This window comes from Mastigoproctus giganteus, chromosome 1 (assembly GCF_048544385.1).
Source record: "Mastigoproctus giganteus isolate SK-2022 chromosome 1, ASM4854438v1, whole genome shotgun sequence".
Lineage (NCBI taxonomy): Eukaryota > Metazoa > Arthropoda > Arachnida > Uropygi > Thelyphonidae > Mastigoproctus > Mastigoproctus giganteus.
In genome coordinates, this window is record NC_143575.1 from 263,118,891 (window position 1) to 263,142,258 (window position 23,368).

A 23,368-nucleotide genomic window follows, 5' to 3' on the forward strand; every position below is an offset into this window, starting at 1 on the left:
TTCAAGGCCATACACACCTCAATCAGATCACCTTGCAGGTGCTTAGTCTCCAGACACTGTATTCAAAACTAAAGCCTTTCTTCGTAAGAGCAACTTTCACTCACTAATCTTGTTGCCCTTCTCTGTACTCTTTCAAGCAGCTCTATATCCTTCTTAAAATGAGGCCTCCAGACCTGTATACAGTACTCAATGTTTTTTTTTTTTCTTTTCAATTCTGACCATTGCCTTATACAAGGGGATAATCACCTTCTCCCTACCAGAAAAATTCCAGAATATCATTGACAAGATACCATGAGCTACTCTCACAGACCATCTGCACTGCTCAGAAAACTTCATATCTGACTGCACAATTACTCCCAGATCCTTTTCATTCTCTACCACTGTCAGTGTAATAACACCACACAATTGATACGTTACTGTGGGGTTGCTGCTTCCCATATGCAGTACTTTAATTTGTCAATGTTAAACTTCATTTGCCACCTCTCAGCCCACCTGCTCAACTTTTCTAAATCCTGTTGTGGTAGCGTAATGTCATTAACAACCCTGACAACCTTCATATAGTCTGCAAACTTGGACATTAAACCTGATATACCACCATCAATATCATTAATAAATACAGAAAACAACGATGGACTCCGGAGGACTCCACTAATAACATTAGTCCATGAAGATCAGCATCCATTGATTACCACTCTGTCTTCTCCCACTCGACCATCCCTTTATCCACAGCAGCAATTTGCCTGTAATGCCACACTGCTCCAATTTGTGCAGCACTATCAAAAGCCTTTCTAAGATCCAAATATAGGATATCAAAATTATTCCTTGCATCCAGTTCCTTTGCGAACACACGATACTATCCAATCAAATTGGTGAGACAAGACTTACCCCTAATAAACCCATGCTGTGTCCAAGCTATAACCGAAGTCTTGTCTAGATGATCCTGCAGTGCTTCCTTTAACCAGTGCCTACATTAATATCCCTGGAACAGAAGTTAAACAAACAGGTCTTTAATTACCTGTGTCGCCCTTTGATCCTCCTTTGTGAATTGGGGTTACATTTGCACACCCCCAGTCCATGGGTACCTCTCCCGAGTCCAAGGAATCTCTCATAATTATGGCTAAGGGTCTGCTTACTACCTTTGTTGCTTCTTTTAATATAACTGCATATATATCGCATCCATCCCAGGTGCCTTTCTTATGTTTAACTTCAACAATTTCTCCTCCACTTTGCTCTAAGTTATTAGAAAATCATTAAGCCCCCCCCGTTAGAGTTTGATAAACTTACGGCATTTTCCTCCCTTAATAGATACTGTGTGAATGTAGATGCAAAATACTTATTCAGATTATCAGCTATCTGAGCAGGATCATCAACAGTCAAACCTTTGACATCAAGTGGACCAATCTGATTCATCCCCTTCTACAGTTTACATAAGTAACAAACTCTTTGCATCTTCTGCCAAAGATTTCTTGCAATCTGACTTTGCCTGTCTAACCTCCTTTGTGACTTGGTTACAGACTAGCTTAATCTATAAGCTTCCATGTCACCTGTTAATTTATATGCACCCCATGCATTTTTCTTTCATTCACCTCTGTGGCCCCCACACCTCACATTATTTAACTATAATAAATGTAATATTTGTTCATAATATAGGAATATTAATAAAAAAAGGTGTTAATTAACTGCAATCTTTATTTATAATAGAATTTTTACTCATATAATATTTTGTTTTTTCGCAATATACAATTATGCTCCTAACAAAAAAAAAAATTACAATATTATTGTCCCTTTGTTTAGTGAGTTCCACAAGGATCTCACTAATTTCTCTTTTTTTATATTAGTAATAATTTTATTTTAGAAGTGAACTGTGTGTGTTCCACTTAAGTTTCCATGGATCCTAATTTTACAACTTTTACCCGTGTCCCCTCAGAAATACAGCATGGCCCCCATTGAAAACCACCGATTTAAACAGTAAACACCATAGCAATTTTTTTTTCACCCTTTGTTATAAAAATTATATGCAAGGCACATTCTTCATTTTATTTGAAAAATTACTGTTTTAGAATACACTTAGGAAAATAATATTAAAAAAAAAGGGGAAATATTTAAAGGTGCCCAATATTATTAATCATTATAAAATGTATGTTTCCCCATTTTCACCTGTCATAAATCCATGTCAACAATGAAAGACAGTGCAAACTCCTCTGGTATTGGTTTTATTTTCAGCTTATATCCACACTTGTATCCATTACGCTGCTAAAATAAGAATTATCCAAAGTGCCCCGCCTGGTTAAGCAGTTTAAAAAAATACATTTGTGGCAGTGCCTCCGTAGCCAGGTGGGCAGGAGCGGCAGTGCGTAGCACACACTTCTTGATTAGACCGGGGTTCGAGCCCATCACCACCAAATACGGAGGATGTGGAAAGGTCAGGGAATGACCACCGCATATCCCCGGAGCAATAAGGCCTTAGTTGCTAATGCTCCTAAAAAAAAAAAAAAAACAACCACCAAACATTTGTGGCCATGATGTTAAAATAAACGCAACACCTTACTAATTGAAGATAAAATTTATACATAAATTTACTGTTTAAGATGTTTTCAGAAAACTTTAGTTTGAAAAAGAGCTGAGGAAGGGAAAAAAAAAAAACTAATCTACGAGATGAGTTGTGTTTATTGTTTTAAGTTGCCCTTTAATATTTCTAGTGATTACATGACAAATACTGTTTTAAAATTCCATTTATTATATGTAATCCAATTATTAGGAAGACAACATTCTGTAAGATACCTACAGTACTTTATAAAAAAGTAAAGCAAAATAAACCATCTGTATTATTGCTTAAACATTAGATCTGATATAATGCAATACATATTACTCTGAATAAATATTCTATTCGTACGTACCTTGACTATTCCTTTAATATAACCATGCCTCTCAGCAAAGTCAACAGCACGAAGTTTTGGTGCCCCTTTACGGTGTTTCGTATGACTCCTAAACACACTTCCAGCACCCTTTCTCTGACTCCTAATAACTCTTCCCATTTGTTACTTAAAAAAATAAAGAAATGAAATTCAAAAGCTACACTATGCATAAAGGGAAAACAACTGTTACATAGAACAATTGTAGAAGTTAATGTCTGACCCCCCCCCACAAAATGCTCTTACAAATTATCTACATAGGGATCATTATGACTAAAATATTTTCTTGAGTATCAAGACACAGATGAATGAACTAAACTATTTGCTCTTAATTTTAATCCTGACAGAATAAATACATACTTGTAATTTGGTTTTTAGGAGCATTAGCAACTAACGCCATATTGCTCGGGGGATATGCAGTGGTCATTCCCTGACCTTTCCGCATTCTCCGTATTTGGTGGTCACGGGCTCGAACCCCGGTCTAACCAAGAAGCGTGTGCTACGCACTGCTGCTCCTGCCCACCGGGGCACCAATAAATACATACCAGGTAAAACTTTCGGTCATTACTTGATACAACACCTGACAGATGAGAACTTTACTCAGTGACATATTATAGGATTAAAGTTAGAGCTTTTAGATGAAACAACGTTTTTAATTTAATTTTCAGAGTTTAATCATAAAAAGGCTGTCTAATATGTAGAAAGAGGTCAATTGATCTCAGTTGCTCTGGGAAGTTAGCAATATATGAATTTAATGCTAATTAAAATACCCTAATGTAGGTATTTTCTCCTCATCACGACTCAAGTTTACTGCTTCCCAGATGTTTTTGTTGGTGACTGACTCCTAGATCTTGACCAAATTTGTTGAGGTACGAGATAAATTTACTGCATGCAAGTATAAACAACAGATGTGGAGTAAACATTATAAAGTGTGACCTGTGTCCTGTTCCTTTGAAGAAGGAACGGGACACAGGATATATAGCACAGAATAGTGATGGCAAATTTTGATATAATAAACAAGCAATACATAAAACTAGGATCAGATGGTGCCTAATTGACCAATCAAGAACTTTTTTTTCTAATAATAGGGCAGGCTTTAACCATCTTTGTACACGTTTTATGTTAAGTACGCAATCTCCGTGCTCGTAGTTGCAGCTCTCCATGCATCACAGTTAATCTTTTCTTACAGAGTGAATTGGGGATACACTCACACTTCTCCAGCCTGTGGGAACCTGCCCTGACTCCAAGGGTTCTCTTATAATTATGTCTAAATGTCTGCTTACTTTCTTTGCTGCCTTCCATAATATAATATTGGATAGATCCCATCCACCTTCCTCTCAGTTATAAAACCATTTAGCTCCCTGTTTGATTTGATTAGTTCTGGCCTCCACTTCCCTAGAGTATTCCTCATGTGTGACTGTAGATGCAAAACACTCATTCAGGTTGTCAGCTACCTGAGCAGGATTACCAACGTCCGAAACATCGATATCAAGTGGCCAATCTGATCCACCCCCTTCTAGAGTTTCACAAGTAAAGAAGTCTTAGCTGTTTTTCTCTGCATCTTTTGCCAACGATTTCTTTTAATCTGCCTTCGCTTGCCTAACCTCCTTTGTGACTTGATTACAGACTATCTTATATCTACCATGGACTTCTGTGTTGCCTCAAATTTATATGCATCCCGTGCATTTTTCTTCTCTGCCACAAGTCTCATTAGTTAATTTAACATCCATTTAGGCCTAACCCCTGAACAGTTTCTTAGTTGGTATATCAGCAGCTGGTTCCATTGAAAAGAATTTAAGAACTGTTTGAGACCATTGTAGTCACCTTTACAAAAGCAGAAAAAAAAAAAAAAAAAAATCTTTCCTTTACCCCTGATAGTAGTTATATCTTTAAGTAAATCTCACGTCAATACACTTTGATCACAGCCAACCAATGGCTCCTTTATCTGCAGATTCTTAATCACTGCTGGTAATCAGATCAAGGGTATTACTCACTCTGGTTGCCTCTTGAACAGGCTACTGTAGAAACAGTCCTCAAATAAATCCACAAAAAAGTCTTGGTAGTGTGTTCAACAAGTTCCAAAAAACATCTGTAAAGTTAAAATGTCCCATAAGACATTCTGATTTACTGGCACACTCTTTCTCTCTACAGTTGTTCGTTGTACTCAATCAATGATATGTAGGAATTTGTCTGCAGGGACAGGACAAGGTGATTATCCCACTGCATAAAGGTTTAGGCCGAAATGGATGTCGGACGAATTAATGAGGCTCGCGGCAGAAGGAAAATGCATGGGATGCATATAAATTATCAGGAAACACAGAAGCCTATGGCAGATTAAGCCAATCTATAATCAAGTCACAAAGGGGGTTTTGACAAGCGAAGGCAGATTACTATAAATCTTTGCAAAGGATGCAAAGACTTCTTTACTAATATAAACTCTAGAAGGAAGGGGACGAATCAGATTGGTCCACTTGATATCATTGGATTGATGGCAGATGACCATTCTCAGATAGCTGCGAAACTAAATGAGTATTTTGCATCTACATTCACACAGGAATTCAAGGAGAAGTCCAGATGTTTATCAAACTAACAGGGAGTTAAATGATTTTGAAATAACTGACAGCAAAGTGGAGGAGTATTTGTTGAATTTAAATGTAAGAAATGCACCTGGGGTGGATGGGATCCATCCAGTTATATTAAAAGAGGTGGTAAAGGAAGTCCCCATGGACTGGAGATGTGCAAATGCATCTCCAATTCACAAAAGGAGTTCTAAGGATGACAAGTAATTAAAGACCTGTTAGTGTGACTTCTGTTCTGGGGAAAATAATGGAGTCATTGGTTAAAGAAGTATTGCAGGATCATTTAGACAAGACTCCATTAATAATTCAGACACAGTATGAGTTTGTTAAGGGGAAGTCTTGTCTGATCAATTTGATTGGATACTATGACGTGGTCACAAAGGAACTGGATGCAAAAAATAATCTTGATGATATACTTGGATTTGAGAAAAGCCATTGATTCTGCTGCATATGGAAGATTACTATACCAATTGGAGCAGTACGGCAAAGGATGGCATTAAGGGCAAGTTGCCACAATAGTTAAAAGGATGGTTGAATGGGAGAAGACAGAGTGGTAATAAATGGACACTGCTCTTCTTGGACTAATATTATTAGCAGTGTCCCCAGGGTTTGGTGTTGGGCTGAACACAGTTGTTTTGTATATTTATCAATGATATTGACGAAGTTATATCAAGCTTAATGTCAAAGTTTGCAGATGATACAGAAGGTTGACAGGGTTGTATAATAACAGTATGCTGCTGCTGCAACAGGATCTGGAAAATGTTGAGCAGTGACAACTGAAGTTTAACATTGACAAATGTAGAGTACTGCATATGGGTAACAGTAACCCCAGAGAAATGTACGAACTGGGGTGTTACACTCAGGGTAGTGGAGAATGAAAGAGACCTGGGGGTAATTGTGCAGTCAAATATGAAGTTTTCTGAGCAGTGCAGACTGGCTGCCAGAGTAGGTCATGGGGGGGTCTTCTCAATGATATGCAGGAAATTTGCTAGTAGGGATACGACAGTGATTATCCCCTTGTATAAAGCAATGGTCAGGTCACACCTTGAGTAATACGTACAGGTGTGGAAGTCTCATTTTAGGAAGGATGTAGAGTTTCTAGAACGAGTACAGAGAAGGGCAACAAGACTGGTGAGGGGAACAAAGGGGTGCACTTACGAAGAACTTAAGTTCTGCAAATTGCAGCGTCCGGAGACTAGGTACCTGTGAGGTAATCTGATTGAGGTGTATAAGGCTTTGAATTGAGCAGGCTCAATGCTGATGGGATTCTTCCTCTTGCACAGAGTTCTGCAAATTGCAGCGTCCGGAGACTAGGTACCTGTGAGGTAATCTGATTGAGGTGTATAAGGCTTTGAATTGAGCAGGCTCAATGCTGATGGGATTCTTCCTCTTGCACAGAGTACAAACCTGACGAGGAATAAACTGAAATTGAGGAAAGACAGAAATTTCTGCACATATATTCGACAACTGTCTTTCCTCAATTTCAATTTGTGCCTTGTCAGGTTTGTAATCTGAGCAAGAGGAGATTCCCATCAGCATTGAGCCTGCTCAACCAGCCAGCAGGTAGTTTTTTGCTGGAACAAACTTCCATCTGTCGTGGAAGTTGATAGCTTAAAGAAATTCAAGGAAGTGGACAACTTTTGGAGAAAATGGATGGGTGAAATGGGAAGTTTTTTTTTTTTTTTTTTTGGCTGATGCTGTATAAAAATTTCCTTTCTTGCATCATATGCCTCTACTAATGATAAAGCTCTGGAACACTCATTTAAAGAAGAATGTGATTCTGTTGAATTATGTGCAGAAGAGCAATCAGATTAGTCAAGGTCACAAAAAGATACTCCTGCTATGAAAAACTTCAATTTGCAAATTGTTGCACTTGACTGAAGGTTTTAAGGCTTTAAATGGCCTGTGTAAACTAAATGAATTTAAGGAAAAACTGGACAAATTACTACAAGGAGTGGGTAGATGAAGTGGATGTGTGTATACACACACACACACACACACACTTTGTTTCCTTGCATTCTACATTCCCTGGTTCTCTATGTTGTAAACCTGTTGATTTACCCGCTCCATGAAATAGCATACAGGACTGTCTTCTTGAGGCGTGGTTTGAAAAATTGCCATTTCATGCTTTCTAGAACTGCCTTATTAATGAAATATATGCATCCGTGAAGGTTTGTCTTTGATATGCAGAAAATACCTTTAGGGATCAAAAATTCGATGTTTCACCACACTACAAGTAAGGTAGTACAATTTCTGTTCTACCATATTTGACATTCTTGGTGCATTCCCAATTGATGTTAAGCTTCCTTATAGGAATTTCTGGCATCCTATCCCTCTTCTGTTGGGAGTTGCAGATTCTGCGTGTTTTACGTTTTATTACTGTCATTAACAACTGATTAACTTCAGCTATTAATGACAGTACGCTATGCTACTACAACAAGATCTAGAAAACTTGCAGATGGCTGAGAGGTGGCAACTGAAGTTTTAACATTTACAAATGCAAAGTACTGTACATGGATAGCAGTAACCCCAGAGTAATGTACCAATGCAGTACTATACTTGGGGCAGTGGAAAATGAAAGACCTGGGGGTAATTGTGCAGGCAGATATGAAGTTTTCTGAGCAGTGAAGACAGTCTGCAAGAGTAACTCATGGTGTTTTGTCAATGATATACAGGAATTTTCCTAGCAGGGATAAGGAGGCGATTATCCCCTTATATAAGGCAATGGTCAGGCCACACCTTGAGTACTGTATACAGGTCTGGAGGTCTAATTTTACTCAGGATGTAGAACTGCTGGAATGAGTACAGAGAAGGGTAATGAGATTGGTGAAAGAAAAAGGGCTGCTCTTATGAAGAAAGGCTTAAGTTCTACAAATTGCAGCATCAGAAGACTAGACACCTGCGAGGTGATTTGATTGAGGTGCACAAGGCCTCGAATGGTTTGAGTAAGCTCAATGCTGATGGGATTCTTCCAGGTCTGTAATTACTTGTGTATACATTAGAATTATATTCCGTAATTCTAAAGCATTCACCCTTCCTCCGGTATATGTCCAGCTGATAGAAGTAATTAACATATTAAATGCCATAGTTCCTCTTCCTGAAGTTAAAAAACTCACGTCATCATCTTTAACAATTGCAACATCTTTCTCCATCTTCCGAGGACTGCACGATCACTTTCTGTACTATGAGCCCTGTGATCTTATGTGGTTCATGGACAATGATAGGTCTATAATATATTCTGACACCTAGATTTTCTAACATGGTCATACAACTAATAATAATTCTAGATTTAGTTCAAAACATTTCAGGGAAAAAAAAAAAAAAAAAAAAAAAACCCACAACACTTATCAAATGTAGCAGATTTTTCCTTGAAAGGAAGATAAAAAAATCTCCCTTTCTACACAAACAGCTTTTATTTACCCTTATATTTGCACACTATCCAAAAATGTGGTCATTGGACAGCCGGCTTTATATAGGGAGATCTGTTCTGATTACAAAGAAAACTAATGAAATTTCCCAAGGTGGACAGCTTTGTCATAATTAGAAGAACAGACTAGCAAGTCTATTCTGGATGTAGTTCATAATGTACATATTTCTTGATCTGGGAAAAAAATAAATAATAATAAAGACACATGTAGCTGATTTTCCCTTGAAAGGAAGATCAAAAGGATTCTCCTTTCTACACACACAGCTTTCATTTACCCTGATATTTGCACACCATCCAAAACTGTGGTTATTGGACAGCCGGCTTAATATAGGGAAATCTGTTCCGATCACGAAGAAAACCAATCAAATTAGCTGTACTGCAGTTTCTCAAAGCAACAAATATGCAGTTGATTACATTTTGAAAAAATAAAATCCCATCTAAATGTCACTGATTTTCCCTTGAAAAGAAGGTAAAAAAACAAAACAAAAAAAAAAAAAAAAAACCTTCCTTTCTACACTTAACAGCTATTATTTACCCTCATATTTGCACACCACCCAAAAATATGGTTATTAGACAGCCTGTTTAATATGGGGAAATCTGTTCTGATCACAAAGAAAACTGATCAAATTAGCTGTGCTGAAATTTCTCAAAACAATAAATAAATAAATAAAACCACATGCAAATGACACTGAATTTCCCTTGAAAAGAAGATTAAAAAATATCTTCCTCTCTACACAAACTGCTCATATTCGCACACTATCCAAAAATGTGGTCATTGGATAGCCAGCTTTATATAGGGAGATCTGTTCTGATCACAAAGAAAACTAATGAAATTTCCCAAAGTGAGCAGCTTTGTCACAATCGGAAGAACAGATTAGCAAGTCTATTCTGGATGTAGTTCATAATGTACACATTTCTTGATCTGGGAAAAAAATAAATAATAATAGAGACACATGTAGCTGATTTTCCCTTGAAAGGAAGATCAAAAGAATTTTCCTTTCTACACAAACAGCTTTCATTTACCCTGATATTTGCACACCATTCAAAACTGTGGTTATTGGACAGCCGGCTTAATATAGGGAAATCTGTTCCGATCACAAAGAAAACTATTGAAATTTCCCAAAGTGGGCAGCTTTGTCACAATCGGAAGAACAGACTAGCAAGTCTATTCTGAATGTAGTTCATAATGTACACATTTCTTGATCTGGGAAAAAAAAAAAAAAAAATAATAAAGACACATGTAGCTGATTTTCCCTTGAAAGGAAGATCAAAAGGATTTTCCTTTCTACACAAACAGCTTTCATTTACCCTGATATTTGCACACCATCCAAAACTGTGGTTATTGGACAGCCGGCTTAATATAGGGAAATCTGTTCCGATCACAAAGAAAACTAATGAAATTTCCCGAAGTGGGCAGCTTTGTCACAATGGGAAGAACAAACTAGCAACTCTATTCTAGATGTAGTTCACAATGTACACATTTCTTGTTTTTGGAAAAAAAAAATAATAATAATAAATAAATAAAGACGTAGACGATTTTCCCTTGAAAGGAAGATTAAAAGGATTTTCCTTTCTACACTAACAGCTTTAATTCACCCTAATATTTGCACACCATCCAAAACTGATCAAATTAGCTGTACTGCAATTTCTCAAAAAACATACAAATATTCTGTAAGTAGTTCATAACATTTTGAAAAAATAAAAATAAATAAATAAAATACAATAATAATAAATAAATAAAACCCCATAAATGTCACTGATCTTCCCTTAAAAAGAAGGTTAAAAAAAACCTTAATTTCTACACTTAACAGCTTTTATTTACCCTCATATTTGCACACCACCCAAAAAATATGGTTTTGGACAGCCGGCTTAACATAGGGAAATCTGTTCTGATCACAAAGAAAACTGATCAAATTAGCTGTACTACAATTTCTCAAAACATACAAATATTCTGTATGTAGTTCATAACATTTAAAAAAAAAAAAAATACTAATAAATAAAACCCCATATAAATGTCACTGATTTTCCCTTGAAAAGGTTAAAAAAAAATTCCTTTCTACACTTACAACAGCTTTTATTTACCCTCATGTTTGCACACCACCCAAAAATACGGATATTGGACAGCCGGCTTAATATAGGGAAATCTGTTCTGATCACAAACAAAGCTGATGAAATTAGCTGTACTGAAATTCCTCAAAACAACAAATAATAATATTGGATATAGTTCATAATGTTTTGAAAAAAAAAAAAAAAAAAAGACCACTACATACAAATGTCGCTGATTTTCCCTTGAAAAGAAGGTTAAAAGAAACCCTTCCTTTCTAATGAACAGCTTTTATTTACCCTCATATTTGCACACCATCCAAAAATCTGGTTATTGGACAGCCGGCTTAATATAGGGAAATTGGTTCTAATCACAAAGAAAACTGATGAAATTAGCTGTACTGAAATTCCTCAAAACAATAAATAAAAATAAGTAAATATATAAAACCACATCCAAATGTCACTGATTTTCCCTTGAAAAGAAGGTTACAAAATATCTCCCTTTCTACACCAACACCTTTTAATTACCCTCATATTTGCACCGTTCAGAAATGTGGTTACTGGACAGCCAGTTTAATATAGGGAGACTTGTTCTTATTGTAAAGAAAACTTAAAATGATATTTCTCGATCTTTCAGCTTTGCCATAATAGAAACAAGGACAGGTTCCAACTGTATTCTACATGTAGTCCATACTTGTAATGTTTTGGACATTAATGATATACAGATAATAAAAAAATAAATAAATAAAAACATCTAACTGTTGACAATTTTTCCTTGAAAAGAAGATTTGAAGAGAATTCCTTTCTAAACCAACAACTTTTATCTATCTTTATTTGAATACCATACAAAAATTAGTTAATTGGACATGCTCCCAAGAAATACAATTTCAATTACAATAATCTACAACCTGTAGGATCCCACGATAGAATACTCAATCTGGTAAATAACTTGATAATACTGCAACTGATATTTCAAGTGGACAGCAATCACCCACAAAGAAACACTTAAATACAAACAGTGAAAAGACCATAGTACAACAGACAATCACACTACAGGCATTCTTAGGAATAACAAATTCCCCCCCCCTAAAAATCTTGAAAACATAGCAATATGTGTGCACACAAACATATGTATGGCAGACAATGGATCTATTTCAGAAATTCTAAATCGAACAGAAGATTAGCCTCTTACCAGACAACAAGTAACATATGCAGTCATTAATAAAGAGCAGTGCTTTTTTTGGGATGGTACGCAACAGTACTGCATACTGGCACCTTTATTAACAGTGCCGTGTGACATTTGACTGTAAGTGGAAATGGACATCGTTCAGATTAGAATTGAGACCATGTATATTTGTGAAATGAATTAGGAAGTGTTTGGGAGGTTTAGATCTTTTTGCAGATAAACTTACTCTATTAGTTTGACAATTCATGGTATATTCAATAGAAAGAAAAAGTGGGTGGGATATGCTGTATGAAGTAATGAAATTTTCGGATATGGCATACACATGGTAAGAATATACCCACATCCTTGATATAGCGTGCCCTCGACAATGCCCCCCACATACACACTAGCTGATCCGGAAACTCCTAGAGTTAACAATAGGTTCAGTCCGGTGTACTAACTAGCGGCCGGCCTGCGAACACCATTTTAGAGCAGTACCCTCGAAATGTAAGGAATATTGGATCTCGCCACGATGTTCATCACAACCTCAAAAGTCAATCATACTGCATGATGGAAGAGATTGGGAAGGGTTGACCAGAACTTAGCTCTGGAGACTAAACATGGGTCCCACCACTTCAAGCCTCCAATAAGCAAAGTGGTGGTATTGCACCAGTTGATGAGTCATCTACCACCTAGTACTGCCTGGTAACACAGAGCAGTGGCATTCCTCCATGTGGTGTGGGCACCACACCTGAACCCCTGCTTACATTGGTTCACACCTGGGTGGCCACCCACTGTGTGCTTGTGCATGGAGGTTATAACCAGGATTATTAACAGTCCCACCATTGAAGGTGCAAGCAGAGGATTTGGCTGTCAAAGACCATCTGGAATTCGCCGAAATTGGATACACTTAACGTGAGTGTCACTCGAATATCAGTTCCATCAGCATTTTAGACTCCCAGGTAGCAAGTACTGCTTGTCTGGCCTATCTGAGAGAATGTCTGTCACAACCTCAAGGACCAAGTTTTAGAAGGATTGAAATCAACTAAGTTGTCTTTGCCCCACTGGAAAAGTACCCGGAGATCGGTATTTAAGGAATTGACAGCGGATATTTGAGAAGTTGAAACTGATTGTGCAGGGTGAGGTTTCTCAAACCGGAAAGTGGAATGCAATGTGCTATCATCAGAAAACTATGGATAGGATTTCTGGTCAATTGAAGGCCATTAATATATAAGAGGAAAAGAACTGAACCTTGGGGGACACCAGCATTAGTGGAGAAGTTAGAAGACAGAGAGAAAACTGGATAACCAATTACAAAAAACAGTTGGCAAACCATATGACGGAAGCTTGTTTGGAAGACCTTTATGCCAAGCACGATCAAAAGCCTTTGAGATGTCAAGAGTAACTGCTTGGGTTTCACTGAATTTGTCCATAAGTGGGTAACATAAGCCAGAATATCACCAGTGGATCGACACTGACAGAATCAATACTGACTGTTGATCAGATGGAAGGTTTCTAGATAGTCTGAGTTGGCAGTTAATTTCTTCATTACTTTGGAAAGAGCAGAGGTGACTGCAATGGGATAATTGGATGGGAGGGATTTGTCATCCTTTTTAGGATGGCCGGATATGAACAAATTTCCAAGTAGAAGCAAAAACACCTTTGGAATAAGACAGTGAAAAAAGGCAGCAAAGAACAGGGGCACCAGTTTTGAGAACAAGTGGAGAAATACCATCCAGACATGGAGCTTTCTTAGCATCAAGACTGGTCAAAATCCTTCTGACATTTTTTTATGGAAGACCACAGGAGACATTGAATGGAGTGTGCTAGGAATGGTGGGAGGTGTTTTACCAAGATCATTAATACACGAGTTGGAAGAAAAATGGGATGCTAGCAGGTCAGCTTTATCCTCGGCTGAAGTGACAATAGAACCATCTAGTTTTAACAGAGGTGGGCTAAAATTGCAGCCAATAGCTTTGGCAAGAGACCAGAATGCTCAGCTACCATTAGGGCAAGAAGCAAGTTTTCTACTCTTAGCCTGTTCAAAATCTAGTTTAGACTGATTAATAACTGCTTTACAATGGTTACGAGCTTTGTAGGGGGAAAATGAAACTGAAGAGTTGGAAACAAGCCAATTAGACAATGGGTTCTTATCATTGATATACAGGAATTTTGCTATTAGGGAAAAGGAGATGATTATGCCTTGGTATAAGGCAATGGTGAGGCCATGCCTTAAGTACTGTGTACACCAAAAAATTAAAAAGATGCTGTACACCTTTTTATAATTAACTATATAAAATCGGTGTAGATACACCATAGTTTACCCATAAATTTGAACTACGTATGCAGTGTAAAAGGCATCAATTTGATCTAATTACACTACATATAGTTCAAATTTATGGGTAAACTATATGCATTTCATCTTCTAATACCTTTTTATAATGAAATAAATTACAAATTTTAAAAAATAATAAGTTTAAGTAACTTAAACCCAAATTACATGGCACCCCTGGACTAAACCATGTATGTGTATTACGTGGAAAGTAGGAATCCAAGTTTTGAAGGCTGTTTCAATAATGTATCTGTTTATGTACAAATATAACATTAATATGGCAGCACCTAATTCAATATTTCTAGACTCAGTCTTTGGAAAAGTTTGCACCTGTTGGCTTCAGTTGTCTGATTTTGACTTGTAAGAGACAATGAGCTTTTTTATTTATGAAGATGTCTTATTTTTTTTTAATTCTTTTAAATTATAGTTTGATATTTGACAATAAATTTATACTGCGCAGTAAGTCAAGCCACACCAAGCGAAGCACTGAACAAATGAGCCAAAAAACAGATTCAATCACTTGTCAACCATCTGACAAGCATGTTGGTGGTGAATGGCTACCAAAATGACTTAAATTTTAAATAACAATATCTATTAAAGTGACTTCAATGCAAATTTTAGTTTTGCTTCACGAGTGGTTTTGCTTTTGAGTACTGCATACAGGTCTGGAGCCATTTTAGGAAGGATGTAGAGCTGCTGGAACAAGTACAGAGAAAGGCAACCTGACTGGTGAAGGAAACAAAAGGGTGCTCTTACTTAGAAAAGCTTCAGTTCTGCAAATTGCAGCATCTGGAGACTAGGAACATTCAATGTGATCTGATCAAGTTGTATAAGGCTATTAATGGTTTGAGCAAGCTCATTGCTGATGAGATTTTTCCTGTTGCTCAGATTACACACTACAGGGGGCATAAATTCAAACAGAGGAAAGAAAGTTGCAGAGTAGTTTGAAAATTGCCATTAGCCAGCGACCGGTTGATTGTTGGAACAAACTTTTATCTGTCATTGTGGAAGATGATAGCTCAAATAAATTCAAGGAAGAACTGGACAAACTTTTAGAGCAAATGGATAGGTGAAATGAGAAGTTCAAGTTTCTTTCTTTTTTGGCGGATGCTGTATAAGCTTGCTTTCTTGCGTCACATTCTCATACTAATGCCAAGTTTTAAAATATATCTAAAGTGCATGGGGGTGTGGGGCATTTTAAAAAACAAAAATGGATTATTTTGATTGTGTTCATAATAGATTGAAAACAAAGTAGGTGCAAAAAGTGAATCTGAATTACTTCATCTTATGCCTCTATTACAAGGACAATTAGGGTGGAAAAAACCCACCAATGTAGTGCTTTTGTTCTTATCTGGTAGATGGTTAAATTTGCTTTATAAAAATTGTTTATTTTTTATAACTTCAATTTGCCTGCTTAGCTATGAATTATTACTGGATTATGAATCTGAAATTGTATTTTAGTCCGAGACCATCTCTTCCCCCATATTATTCACCTTGGGCAGCAAGCACTGATATAGAATCTTTAGAAACTACACAAAGAACTGAAGTTTATTCAGCAGTATGTTTATAATGATTTTGATTGTTGTTACAATTTACATCATTGCAAGATTTGGATAGAATTCACTAACAAAAACACTTTCCAGTTATCTAGTTGTAGAACAATCATGCTTACTACATTTGGTACAGTGTTTTATAGTTTGATATTTGACAGCACAGGCCCTTGAGCAGCCTCAAGAAGCCCCACAATTATTTTCTGTAATTAATGTTGGTTTTTCAGGTCCAGGGGACTGACCTACCACAATCAATGCCCCTAGTTGATAATCTGTATGTTTATTAATCCACAATAACACCTGTTTCACTCTCTGCAAAAACTGATACTGAAACAAAGAAACTGGAATAATAACTGCATAGTAGCATTAGCAGAGGCATATGATGCAAGAAAGCAAGATTATATAGGGTCAGCCAAAAAAATGCGGGCTGACCATTGCCTTATACAACGGGATAACCACTTCTTATCCCTGCAAGCAAAATTCTTGTATACCATTAATAAGACCACCCCATGAGCTAATCTTGCAGCCCACCTGCACTGCTCAGAAAATTTATTTGACTGCAAAATTACACCCAAGTCTTACATTCTCCACTACCTTCAGTATAGTACTACACAGTTGGTATGTTACTATGGGGTTACTGCTACCCATACGCAGTACTTTGCATTTGTCAATGTTAAACTTCAGTTGCCACCTCTCAAGCCCATCTGCTCAACTTTTCTAGATCCTGTTGCAGTAGTGTACCGTACTTACTGTCATCAACAACCCTACCGAACTTTGTGTCGTCTTCAAACTTGGACATTAAGCCCGATATACCCTCATCAATATCAATATCATTGATAAATACATAAAACAAAAATGGGCCCAACATTGACCCCTGGGGAACTGCACTAATAACAATAGTCCATGAAATGCAGTGTTCATTGATTCTCTCTCCCCTCCCACTCAACCATCCTTTTGTCCACTGTAGCAACTTGCCCTTAATGCTGCTCCAACCTGTACAATAGTCTTACATATGCAACAGTATCAAAAGCTTTTCTAAAATCCAAGTAAATGATATCAAAATTATTTTTGCATCCAGTTCCTTTGTGACCACATCATAGTATTCAATCAAATTGGTTAGACAAGACTTCCGCTTAATAAACCCATGATGTGTCTCAACTATAATTGCAGTCTTGTCTTGGAGCAATTTCTCCCCCACTTCCCTACAGAATGCACATGTATGAATGTCGATGAAAAATACTTATTCAGTTTGTCAGCTACATTAGCAGAATCCTCAACAATCGAACAATCAATATGAAGTGGAGCAATATGATTCATCCCCTTCCTTCTATACCTTACATAAGTAGAGAAGTCTTTACTGTTTTTCTTTGCATCCTATGCCAGAGATTTCTTGTAATCTGCCTTAGCTTGCCTAATGTCCTTTGTGACTTGATTACAGACTGCTTTATATCTACCCCTAGGCACGTGTCTCATGATAATTTGTCTCCCCCATACAGTTTTCTTCTCTGCCATGAGTCTCATTAGTTCATCTGACATCCATTTGGGCCTAAACCTTGAACAGCATTTGTCAGTTGGTATGAAAAGCCTAGTAGCTTCCAAGAGTAATTCCTTGAATGCTCCACATTTAGAATCTGCTGTTAGTAAGAGCATCAGTTGGTCCCACTGTAGTCACCTTTATGAAATCAAAAATCCTTCCCATCACCCCTGATGGTAGTTACATCTTCACGTAAATCCCCCATTAGTACAGTGATCACTGCCATCTAGTGAGTCCTTTATCTGTAAATTCTTGATGCATGAATAATCAGTGCTGATAATCAGATCAAGAGTTTAACTCCATCTGCTTACCTTTCGAACATGCTGCCGTAGAAAACAATGCGGAATAAGTGCACCCTGAAATCAAAATGAGGATGATTCCATGGATGATTTTCCCACCAGCTCAATTTGCATTGAAATCTTATACAACAAAAAAAAAAAAAAAAAAAACAGAAACCATAAATTAGGGCACAGAATTGCATTCCTGTAGCTGGAAGTACTGAAATTGAATAACTGTTTTAAATGTTACTCGATGACAATTGTCCTACAAGCAAAAAAAAAAAAAAAAAAAAAAAAAAAAGTGAGTTGGTGATCCCCCCGAATATTTATAAACTATAAAAACACTACACATTTCATGTAGCTGATTTACCTTGAAAGAACAATCATAATAAATTTGCCTTTCTACACACAACAGCTGTTCTTTACCCCATGATCTACACACTATCCAAAAATTGGCTTCCTGGATGGTGGCTTATATGGGGATCAGTTAGACATTAAAATTTTGCAAAAGTAATTACAGTAAGCTCCAATTATAGTGATCACTGGTTATTAGAATCAGTCGCTTTGTAGAATCAACTTCAAAGAACCGAGTCAAATCAATAAAATGCACTACACTTTCATCATTCATTAGAATATAAGAATCAATTTTGAATGCTTGTGATATTTTTCTAAAGGTCACAACCAAAAAACAATTTGCAGTTTCCAGTCTACTGGGTTTTTCTGTTAGTGCAATAAACAGTTAGCAAACTCGATTTTATTGCATTTGTGATAATACTGATGGCTGGAATTTGTGTTTTCATGTTATTATGGCGAAATGTGTTTCCCTTTCACTAAAATATGCTCTTCATTTCTATATCTAAACTTCGTCTCACGTGCACCTGTCATGTGCTTTGTTATCGATTGACGCCTGTCTTTTTTTTTTTTTTACTGTGGTTTAAATTTTACTACCCCACCGCCAAAAATGTCAGTGAACAGAAAGAGTGAATTTGAGTGTAAAAGTTAAGTTACGAATTATAGAAACATACAATAAATTAAACCTAGGCAATATATCTCAAAGGGAAGCGGCAGTAAAATTAGAAGTGCCTCAGTCATCTTTATCAAAATTATTAAAATCACATCACACATTAAATACTAAAGTGATTAGTGAAACCAGAAAAAGGAAGCGTAAAGAGAAATGCCAAAACAGTAGATGAAGCTCTGTTCGTTTGATTCAAACAGGCCAGCTCATTTAATGCACCAATCAATCGTAATAGTCTTCTTCAAAAATCTAATGATTTTTACTGAAAAACTACACAGAGTTTAAGGCGATGGATGGATGGCTGACAACATGGAAGGAGGGGCATGATATTATTTACAAAAAGCTTCATGGAGAAAAACAGGATTCAAATGTAGCTAACACCTTGTTGAAAACCTTTTCTCCTTTGGCAAACTGTGTTAGGCACTCATAATCCTGAAGACATTTTTAATATGGATGAAACAGGGTTGTATTACAGGGCTTTATTACAAATCACCTCTGTATCTTCTGCAGGAAAGAAGATAAAAGAATTATAGTTCTTTTAACATGCAACATGACAGGAACAATCAAGATGAAGCGTTAGTTATCGGTAAGAGTAAATTGCCTAGATGTTTTAAAGGAGTAAAACAGCTACCTATTGAATATGCCAATAATTCCAATGCTTGGATGACAGCCTCTTTATTTGAAGATTATCTTTGTAAATGGGATTTGCAATTGGACAAGGAAAAAAAAAAAAGAAAAAAAGTGCATTGGTTTTGGACAACTGCCCAGCTTAACCAAAGTTGGCTTTCAGAAACATTCAATTAGTTTTCCTACCTTTGAATAGCACATCACTAATTCAACCGCTCCACGAGGGAATAATAAAAACTTTTGTATGAAGGAAGGTTGTTCCAGAAAACAGCAGTTGAATGAATAAACGAGGAAGAAGAAAAGTTAAGACCTTTTATAGATCGGATAGGAGGATAAGAATCATCCCATCTATAGATGAAGGTTTGGAAACATCATCTGATACAACAAGAAGAGATGAATCACTTAAGTTTATCAAGTGGAAATTTGCTGTACACCAATGGAAACAGTGAAAGGAGTGAAGGTGGAGTTGGGTTTCTGGTCCATAAAGATTTAAAAAACAACATTTTGGAATTCAAAAGAACATCACCAAGGGTGTCAAGACTAATACTCAAGATTTCTAAGATGTACAAGCTAAAGGTTATAATGATTTATGCACCAACATCGAGCCATGATGATGAAGAGGTTGAAGAAATGTACACCGAAATTGAATCTTCTAGATGAGCAGAAAACTCACAACACTATTATTATGGGGGACTTCAATGCTAAGGTTGAAAAAAGACAAAACAGCACAGAAAGGGAACTATAGGAAATGGTGAAAGAAATGAAAGAGGCAAAAGACTTGTGGGTGGAATTTGCAGAATCTCAAGGATTGTCAGTAATGAACACTTTTTTTCAAGAAAAGGATGGACAGAAAGCAGACACGGAAGAGTCCAAATGGATTAACAATTAATGAAATTGACTTCATCCTCACTAACAGAAGATATAGTGAATGATGTTACCGTCCTGAATAAAGTAAATGTTGGAAGCGATCACAGAATGGCAAGATGTACACTTGATATAGATGTAGGAAAGGAAAAAAACTGGCTCGAGTAAATAATACAAAGGTCTTTGAGATAACAGAAGAGGAGAAAAAGCAGTATGTACTGGAACTTAAGAACAAGTCTGAGCTTCTGCAGACTGCCCAGGACCAAGATATCGATGAGGAATATTAAACTTTCTGAAAGTGATAAAGCCCAAGAAACCTATAGGGAAAAAGAAATGCAAAGAAGAAAAAATTAGTCAAGAAACACTTGTTATGATAACCCGAAGGCAAAAAATGAAAAGCAAGATAAACACTGACAAGGAAAAAATTGAGTATATTGAGTTATGCAAAGCCATTAGAAAGCAACTCAGAGCGGACACAAGAAGATTTAACACAAGAAAAGTAGAACAAGCATTAAGGGAAAACAAAGGATTTAAATCAGCAGCCATGAGCAGTAATACAAAAATACAAATGATACTGAAACCGAAGAATAGCGATGGTGTACTTATAAACAGCAGAGAAGGCATAATTCAAAGACTACTATAGAGAATTATACAAGAAGCGAGGGAATGATGCCAGCAGTGGGGAAGATGGATTGCAAATTAGCAATACATACGACATACCCGATATTCTTCCTGATGAGGTAGAACATGCATTGAAGAAAATGAAGAATCAGAAAGCCCCCGGGGGAAGATGAAGTTACTGTAGAGTTGTTAAAATTGGGAGGAAGAGACATAACACAAAAACTGGCAAGGCTCTTCACAAAGTGAATTAGAAAAGGTGTGACACCTAAGCAGTGGAATAATGCAAATCATAGTTTTGCTGCATAAGAAAGGAGATAAATCAGAAATTGGAAATTATAGACCAATTAGCTTGTTATCCCACATCTACAAGTTGTTCACAAGGGTGAACAACTTGTAGATGTGGGATAACAAGCTAATTAGAAAGAATACTTGACGAGAATCAACCGAAAGAGCAAGCTAGCTTTAGGACAGGATTCTCAACTATGGATCACCTTCACGTAATATCACAGATAATGGAGAAAGAAAATGAATTTAAAACACCATTATGCCAGGCATTTGTGGATTATGAAAAGGCATTTGACTCCATACAGCATAAGGCAATGTTCTGGGCCCTGGAAAGACAAGGCATAGATACCCCCACATATTATGATTTTGAAGAAAAAATATGAGAATGCTACCTCCTTCATTACACTAGACAAAGACAGTAGGAAATTTAAAATCGAGAAAGGAGTTCAACAAGGAGACACAATGTCTCCGAAGCTGTTTACTGCTGCCCTTCCGGAAGCTTTCAGAAGATTAGACTGGTCGCAGAAAGGAGTCAATGCGAACGGAGAGTACCTAAACCATTTACGATTTGCAGAAGACATTGTGGTCATAAGCCACGATCCCAAAGAATTAGAGGAAAATCTTAAGTTATGCACAGTTAGTAAGATTTTGGACTAAAGATGAATATGGCTAAAACAAAAGTAATGATGAACAAGTATGCCACCGAAAGGGAAATGATTGAAGGAGCAGTAATTGTCTTTTTATATAATTATACGGGACAAGTTATTAGCTGTAATAATGATAAATGGCTGGAAGTCAAGAGAAGAATAAATTTTGGATGGATAGCATTCAGGAAATATAGTCACATACTGAAAAGCAATATCCCAGTTTGTCTGAAACTGGTAAAATAATGAACCAATGTATACTCTCCACCACGACTTATGGAAGTGAAACTTGGGCACTCACCAAAAGAATGGAAGAGAAGCTGAGATCTACACAGCGAAGGATGGAACGAATTATATTGGGAATGAGACTGTTAGAAAAGAAGAGAAACACATGGATTAGGCAGCAAACTCAAGTAAAGGACATTCTTATCAAAACTAAAAGAACTAAAATGGGCTTGGGCAGGACACATAACTCGAAGATATGATGACAGATGGACTAAGATAATAACAGAATGGTACCCAAGAGTAGCTAGAAGGAAACCTGGAAGACAAAGGCGGAGATGGATAGATGAAAGTCATGAGTTTGTGGGTAGTAAATGGATGGCCAGTGCTCAAAACAGAAGGAACTGGAAAGTTGCTGGAGAGGCCTTCTTCCTGCAGTGGATTGAAAATGGCTGATGATGATGGTCAACTAAGTCAAGATACTGATCATATTGAAAAGCCTGAAGACATGGGTGAACAGGAGTTTAATGGTTGGGAAGACATAGATGGCGATGTACAAGTTACTATAGCTTTAACAGATGAAGAAATCGCCAAGTCTGTTACTAATAATTTTGCTGAGGAGGAGGAGGTAAATGAAGATGAACCCGAACGAATTCCAGTTACAAAACTGGGAAACTCATGAAGCTATAGTCATCCTGAGGAGAGCGCTGGAAAAAAACTGGTGCAAGTGATTGTGAATATAGACTGTTATACTTGAAAAACCTATAAATAGATATTATAGTGATAATTTAAAGCAATATAAAATAAGTGACTATTTTAAATTATAATCATATTACAAAGTGTTATGTTTAATTAATATGTATATTAATTAATCTACATACGTAAGTATAAATTTATTTTCATTTCGCTAACCTGTGGATAATATTCTTCCGATTTCCACGTATCATTTAATTGGTAATAAAATGTAAATTTGTACATTATATCTTTATTTTAATAGCGTCTGGATAATATTTGTTGATTTTCACTTATTAGAATCAAAATGCAATCACTATAACTGGTGCTTACTGCATTTTGTGAACAGATTCTGAAAATAAAAAATAATTACATACATATATATAAAAAACAGACAGCTACACTTTTTATATTTTATCTAATGTATCCAAATAACAATGCACATTTTTAAAATAACAAATGGGCAACACTCAAAGTGATGTAGAAATCTGGTGAAAATCTTACAACATCAGATTTCTGGGAATAAATTTCAGGT

The 23,368-nt window shown here is 36.6% G+C and overlaps 1 protein-coding gene across 1 annotated transcript in view; it reads right to left on the minus strand.

Moving 5' to 3' along the window:
• RpL8 (ribosomal protein L8) overlaps positions 1-23,368 on the minus strand; it is a 52,290-nt gene that overhangs the window by 10,460 nt on the left and 18,462 nt on the right. Inside the window, exon 2 of the mRNA XM_090386021.1 lies at positions 2,898-3,041. Coding sequence (XP_090242147.1) covers positions 2,898-3,035 — 138 coding nt within the window. The 5' untranslated portion in view covers positions 3,036-3,041. The remainder of the gene's footprint in view (positions 1-2,897; positions 3,042-23,368) is intronic.